The sequence below is a fragment of the Pundamilia nyererei genome, unplaced genomic scaffold (assembly GCF_000239375.1).
Source record: "Pundamilia nyererei isolate P.nyererei 1_Seehausen unplaced genomic scaffold, PunNye1.0 scaffold00001, whole genome shotgun sequence".
NCBI lineage: Eukaryota > Metazoa > Chordata > Actinopteri > Cichliformes > Cichlidae > Pundamilia > Pundamilia nyererei.
The window spans coordinates 10,243,548-10,250,920 of NW_005187402.1; the positions used below are offsets into that span (position 1 = coordinate 10,243,548).

General features: G+C 45.2%; 1 protein-coding gene and 1 long non-coding RNA gene across 2 annotated transcripts in view; one reads left to right on the plus strand and one right to left on the minus strand.

Annotated features, from left to right (window-relative positions):
* Nucleotides 1-891: 891 nt before the first annotated feature.
* On the minus strand, nucleotides 892-5,010 carry egr1 (early growth response 1). Its single transcript, XM_005719807.1, has 2 exons — nucleotides 4,313-5,010; nucleotides 892-3,492 (listed from the first exon to the last, which is right to left on the minus strand). The coding sequence occupies exons 1-2, from the start codon at nucleotides 4,521-4,523 to the stop codon at nucleotides 2,159-2,161; spliced, it is 1,545 nt and encodes a 514-aa protein (XP_005719864.1). The 5' UTR covers nucleotides 4,524-5,010; the 3' UTR covers nucleotides 892-2,158.
* A 1,675-nt stretch (nucleotides 5,011-6,685) lies between these two features.
* Nucleotides 6,686-7,373, plus strand: part of LOC102203374 (uncharacterized) — a 19,702-nt gene continuing 19,014 nt past the window's right edge. Inside the window, exons 1-2 of the long non-coding RNA XR_311386.1 lie at nucleotides 6,686-6,763; nucleotides 6,849-6,920. This is a non-coding gene — a long non-coding RNA (uncharacterized LOC102203374). The remainder of the gene's footprint in view (nucleotides 6,764-6,848; nucleotides 6,921-7,373) is intronic.

Here is a 7,373-nt window from a genome sequence, read left to right on the forward strand (position 1 = left end):
TGTGTGTGTGTCTACATAGGCTAAAAAATCCGGGCTGTTTTATTTCCATACTCAAACATGTAGCAAGAGTTCCTTGCCTAGGGAACAGTGGCAGATGAGTAATGATGGTGCGAGTAAGCTGTTATTATATTCTGCTTGAAAACCCAAAGAAACAGCATTTAAACCTTCAGGGCCATTCTGTTCAGCTGCTGCCATGCAACAGTTCAGACTAACCTACACAGATATTGCCCAATTGTGTGTTACAGCTCATTCACTACGAGGTGACAGCATCTCGCCAACCACGGAAAGGAAGGTAATTATATTGTGATGGATTTCACCTGCACCCCATGAAAATAACCCCGTGCATGTCTAAGCACAGCTGGTTTCAGACATCCCTACCTAAAACTCATTTCGCCATCATTGTACAGAAGGGAATATTTCTTCTTATTTTTTGGTCTTTTGCTAAAAGATCAAATTGCTTGTAGGCTGTTTAGTCAACGGTGAGGGCCGGCAATATATCCTAAAATCTAAAAAGAAATGGAAATTTAGATAAGCTGGGTATCTTCAAGAGCAAGTGGGATCTAGATAAGAATTCCTCATCTTCAGTGTTTACAGGCATGGGAGTCATGGGTTAGCGTTATCATTAATAAGAGGGTTTGAAATGGAGACTTTCCACAAGATCATGCCTTGCAGATTTGCCCTTAAATTAAAGGGCAACTTTCTGTGATGTAAAGCTATGCTGTAAATCCACTGATAATCTGCCGACAATTAACATGTAAGCTGATGAAATGTATACCATTTAAGCACGAGCATCATGCATGGCAAAATCAAGAGTGGAGATTTGATGCAACGAAGGTGGCCTGAAGAACCAGTGAAAATGTTCAAAAATACACATGAAAACAAATATACATATATATTCAGATTTTTATTTATATTTCATTTCTGGAAGGATATCTTGTACACCAAATATCCCGTTGGCAGTTAAGCGCATTCAATGTGTTTAGAAGCCAGAAACAGTCACTTGTTTTAACAAACACAATTACAAAATAAAGATAAACCACAAAATAATGAACTGCATGTATATAACATACAAAAGAATCCCATGCCTACTCAGTAGGTAACTTCAACATTCCAGCTCTTGAAGATGTAGATATTTACATTTCAGTTTTACAAAAATAGACTTTATAATTTTTATCCTTTTTTGCTTACATTCTGATAAAATGAAGCGGTGCCCTCGGAGCTCGTCCCTTCACTCCCTCTGTGTACATTCTGTAACAAAAATAGTCCCTCAACCCTTAAGGCGAGATGCTGTGCATCGTCTCTCGCGCTCAGCCATGTCACACAATCAACAAGGCTTCACAAAAGGCACCAAATAACAGGAGCGTTTGTCTTGTTTAAGTTTTTTTCTAAAAAAAAAGAAAGAAAATGTTTTTTTTTTCTTTTCTCTGTTTTTCCATATAACTGAGCGATATGTCACATGTGAGAAAGAGAGAAAGAGATAGTACCAGTGGATGATATTTACAAACAGAAACGAACATCACTCTTACTCATGCTTGAATACTTAAGTGCGGTTTTTTTTTCTTCAAACAATGTCGAAACGTATCACAGCATCATCACTACATAATAGAGAAAGTATGTAGAAAATATGGCCCTGCTCACTTCAAATAATACAATGCAAATATGCAAACAACTGTTCACATCAGTGGTACCAAAGAATGATAAAAACGAAACGTGGCACATGTACAATATACATATATGATAGCTTATGTATATCATTCATTGTCTTTAGTACTGTATGACCGCCTGCAAGGACGAACATGCCTCTGTACTTCAACTGCAGGCGATCTGTTTGTCTCATGGTTATTGTGTACCTATAACAGAGACTTGCCAGTTTCTCTGTCTCCAGAGTCCCATATGCACTTGAAGTGCTGCATTTGTTTTAGAGACAGAAAAAAAATCCCTTTTCATCTTCTATTGTCTTTGCCCGGTCCTTGACATGTGTCTTTTTCTCTCTTTCAGGTAAATCTCAAGATTCACCTAACACTGCACAGGGAGCAGAAAAGTGCTTTTTGGAGGGGGAAAAACAAAGTCCTTTTGATGCTGATTTCTTTCCCCTCAAAAAACCTTAAGGAAAGAGAGGTACGGAGAGACTAAAATAAGTTCTTGTCTTTGCTCGTTCTTAGCAGATCTCGATTGTCCTTGGGGAAAGGGTGGTCTGCATGTCTGGGAGCGGGGTGGGGACGGGGGAGCTGTAGATGTTGGATGCCACTGACGAGGGGAAGGAGGAGGCCACCTGGGATTGAAAGGTGCTTGACATGGACACCGATGGGTAGGTGGTGGCGACGGATGGAGATGGGTAGGAAGTGTGGACGGGAGAGGAGTAGCAGGAGGTGACTGGAGAGGGGTAAGAAGACACTGGAGAAGGATAGGAAGTGATGGAAGAGGGGTAGCTGGAGGGAGGTGAGGCTGCTGAGACCGGGGTTGCTGTTGCCACCACTGCCCCCACCTTCTCTGCTTTCTTGTCCTTCTGCCGTAGGTGGATCTTTGTGTGTCTTTTCCTCTCGTCGCTGCGGGCAAATTTGCGTCCGCAAATCTCGCAGGCAAAAGGCTTCTCGCCGGTGTGAGTACGGATGTGCGTTGTCAAGTGGTCGCTGCGGCTGAAGTTACGCATGCAGATGCGGCACTGGAAGGGTTTCTGACCTGTGTGGATGCGGATGTGACGCGTCAGCTCATCAGACCGTGAAAAGCGCCGATCGCAGGTCTCCACGGGGCAAGCGTACGGCCTTTCGTGGGGTGGTGTCTTGCTTGGCCGGGTGGGGTACTTGCGCATGCGGCTAGGCTTGATTAGCTGGGACTGGTAGACACTTTTTAAGTCCTGCGAACCAGTCTGGGTTGCAAAAGCCTTGATGGTAGAAAGAGGAGTCAGGGAGGGCTGGCTTGACTGATTCTGGAAGGGCTTCTGGTCAGGAGGGACCAGGCTGATCTCTCCCTGCTGCTGAGGGAAGAGGTAGTCAGGAATCATGGGCACAGGGAAGCTTGTGCTGCAGGTCTTGCTATTGGGATAAGCAGGGGGTGGGTACTGCACTGTTCCAGCTGAAGTGGGAAAAGCCTGGCCCTGGTCTGGGAAGATATCAGAGTTGGAGCTGGAGTAGGTTGGGGCAGCTGAGTAGATTGGGTTGGGTTCACTGTGGTGAATCGAAGAACTGAGGCTGGAGCTCTGAGATGAGGACGAGGAGGTAGAAGAAGACGAGGAAGAAGAGGAAGATGGGACTGAAGAGGAGGAGGATGAGATGGTCTGTGAGGCTGCGGAGGAAGAGCTAGAGCTGGGCGCAACATTGCCTATCAGCCCAGAGAACAGGCCCAAGATCGGCTCCGCCCAGAGGCTGTTGCTGCAGGTGGTGGCGGGCTCAAGGGTGAAGCTGCCTGTATAGGAGATGGGGGGCAGCCTTTGGGTTGGGTAGGTCTGCTCCACCACTGGCTTCTCACAGTTGAAGGGGATATCAGGTAACGTATCTGCAGGGAGCACAGAGAAAGCAGAGACATAAATCAAACTGTCAATATCCAGAGGGAGGGAGAGGGAAACCTGCCAGAGCAGTGGACAGTGTGTCACCCCTCTCTCCTGTCACAGATCAGACAGGTGCCCACACAGAGAAACACCCTCAAACTAAACTCTTTACCCCTCAACCCTAGAAGTGTGTCTATCTAAACAGCAACAGAAGCCGCATGCTTTCTAAACACATTGGCTCAAACTCTCTCAATCTTTCTTTTATTTTCCTACTTCCTGTCTTTCACAAGCTCGAGCACACACACACACAAGCACAGCGTTCGGATTCCTAAAACCCATCACAGAGCCAGAGGCGATTGATCATCGAAACTGCAGTTCAGCCGTTTTTGGAAATGCAATTTGAATTGAGCTGTAGGAGTGTTGAGAAGCATGCGGTAGCAGAGCAGAGTCTGAGTCTTTAGAGACCTGACAAGGATATAGAGCTATCAATAAATTAGTGTTAAGTAAGGTGTTTTTATTTCTCTGTATTTAGTTTTAACAGAATTATAATATTAAACAATAGTGTTCAGTGAGCTAAAGGGGAAGACTGCAAAACTACATGCAGCAGACTTATAACTAAAAATCTTAAATGTCAACTTAAATCAAGCATGACTGTTTAATCCAGTGAAATAGCAATAAACAGCAAACATAAATAATATTTTTGTAAGTTGCATTGCTGTTTCTGTCAACTCTTTCTTGGTTCATCATAGCTCTACAGATGCGTTTGATTCGGTTTTAAATGCAGCATAAACAACCAGAAGCAATAGAAAAAAAATCTCCAGATCTTACCTCCAGCGAGGTGGTCATACTGGTCTCCTGGCTCCCCGGAGCCAAAACCGGCACCTTCTGGTGCAGAAGCAGAGAGGAATGGGGTCCCTGCAGAGCTGAGCATCATCACCTCCTCCAGCTTAGGGTAGCTATCCATGGGGGAGTGAGAGAACCTCAGGGGCTCGGAGTTCTGCAGGGCTGGGAGAATCATCTCAGTCTTGGCTGCAGCCATCCTCTGCTGGTGCTGAAGCTGCAGGGCTGAGACTGCGCTGATGGCTGGTGTTGAGTGCGTGGAGGCTGGGCGCACGTTAGCAGAGCGGTGCCTCGCAGGTGGAAGGAATCACTTAGCCCCGTTCAGGGAGCGCTGCACACTTCTTCTGATGCCGAGGAAGATGCAGCTTTTCTGTCTTTAGTCCGTGACTCTTGCTCTCCCGTGGTCCTGTCGTTGTCCGTGTTTCTCTTAGAGGTGAGTAAAGATCCACTTGTCTTTTCGGAAAAAATCAAACGTCTCCTTTATACTCATTCCCTAAGATTCATCAAAATTAATCTGTTGATTAATTTCGACTTTTTGTAATAAATTACTTCTCCAATTCAGGCTTTTTACCTTTTTGGATTGATGTTGTTTTGAGTTGACGTTTTACTTTTTAATGTGATTTTTCTGTCAGTGAGATCTATTTGTTTGTCTCTCTATCTCGGCTCTAACAGTTGCTCTTGTGGGCTCTCAGGGCTGTCTATGAGCCGAGAGGTTTCCCCGCTCCTTTTATATGTGCTTTGTGACGTAGATGTCCATATTTGGAGCATAGGAAGCCCATATTTAGGCACTGCAGTGGAGGACACATGACGCTGGCCTGGGGGGGAAACAGAGAGGAGAGACTTTATATTAAGCTCTAACAGTAAATTGTGAAGACAACGCCGCTCTTCCTCTCTCCCGAATCAATGTATCTTCATAGACAGCAGCATTATTCTTGCGCTCTCCCGGTCGTCCCATAGATTTGATTTGGATTTCCCATCTGTGCAGCAGGCAGCGCTGCTGCCGGAAAGCCCTGCTCCGCCGTGCCTTATAAGGTCGTGACTACATAAGGACCTATTCCGGTGGGTTTCCATTTCCCCTGTCCTTATTTGGAGCTTCCTTTGGCAAAGCCGATCGCTGTTTGGCAGCGAATGAGAGAATGGAGTGCAAATCATGTCCAACGCTCACAATAACTAATGTTAGCGACAGAATTACGGTCCTGTGTTTAAAAGCGCAGCTTAACTCGCGGTTCGCCTGTAACCACTCTGTGAAACAGAAGAACTGCGCTGCGTGGACCGAGTTGGTGTTTAAACAGACGCACAAAGCAAGCCAAAAACACGACGAACGCTTTTTAAACACAATCCCAACAACTTGTACAACAATTTGGGTCCAAAACACGCAAAACCCAACTGCAACACCAGCTCACGCACAACTTTAACGCCCTTTTTTTCAACAACTACTGATACTTACGAGTTGCATGGACGAGCGTTTCCCTAAAACCTCTGCTTAAGGACCTATTCCGGTGGGCTTATTTATATATATATATATATATGTGTGTGTGTGTGTGTGTGTGTGTGTGGACAATTCTCAAGCAGCGGTCTGAGAATTAGGAGGCTGCAAACTGCTGGATGGCAGCAAACTTCTCCTAAATTAACTTTCCATCTCTTTCGGCGGTGTCATTGATTAATGAGGACAGATAGGTGCGGCTGCTGACGAGGTACGGACCGATCTATCTAATTGAGGGGTGTCCCCTGCTCAATATTCAGGGAATCTCTCTGCCACTCAGCGGCCTAATGGGCCGCGTTAACAACATTGTGCACAGCTGCCAGGACGCCAGCGGGATACCGATGTTACCCCGGCTGCTCCAGTTTCGGCTGGGGCTCCTACACTCCTCGGTGGAAGCTGACGGGAAATCGATGTCTTTCCCTTGCTGCTGACTGGATCTATATGTGAGCAACCTTATTGGGAAATATCGTGGGCAGGAAACTTTGAGGTGGTCCAAGAGAAGGAGAGGGAGGGAGAGAAAAGATGCTGCCGATGAATATAATTAGATTTACATTCAGGGTTTAGTGAATAAAAGGCATTTGAACTAAGTTTAAACTGCCCCATCCAGATGCCGCTGTCACAAGCATGCTATCACAATCGGACTGATTGAAAAAACTGACATAGATCGATGGATCGATTGATGTGGTAACAAAACAATCATTCAGGTACGCACAACTGGCGTTTGGTCTTTGCTGGATTGCATCCCCTTGCAGGCATTTTCCATTCAGCCTCTGGCAAATGTCTCTGTTTACCCCTATTAGAGTGATAGCAAAATTCTGTCATATATTATGAATGATCTGGAGCAGAGGCTCCTTTACAAAATCCAAATATGCCTGGAGTAGATGTCGCTGCTGGAGAATGTGTAATTCTGTTTATTCATCTGGATACTGGACGTATAAATCTAATACATTTTGAAGGTATGTGGCAATGCCTAGAAAAAAATGCTAGCCTGTCACCGTGCACACACACAGTTAACGTTTGGATTTACATTCTGCTTTTCAGCTACAAGAATTCTCCTCCTCCATGGGCCTGTTACTTTGACGATAAAAGACCAGGAGACAGCCTACAATGATGGTGAGTTACACAAAATGATTTTAAATGTGGCAAGGTGATGATACCAAATCTAAACTCCTGTCTGCATCCACCACCGCTGTCATGCATCAGCTACCAAGGTCGATAAATTTGTGGAAAAGCAAAGAAGAAAAGAGCAGAGAGCAGCAGATGAGAGAACTCATCATCTGATGACAATGTAATAAAATCAGGTTAGGGAAAACTCTCAGAAAAGTAATAAAGTAATAAAGATGATAAACAGTTCACAGTGGTTGTTTGGGCCTCTCTTCACTCTGATGCATGGAGGGGGTGGAAGCCAGATGCTGTAAGGGCAGGAGAAGGAGAATTAGTCTACGTGTGTAGATGCTCAGGATCTGTGTGTACTTTTGCATATTTGTGTATGTAGGTCAGCGGTTTCTTCTCATCGGTAAGTTCAAAATAACTGCCCACACAAACCAGGCAGAGGAGTCCTCACCC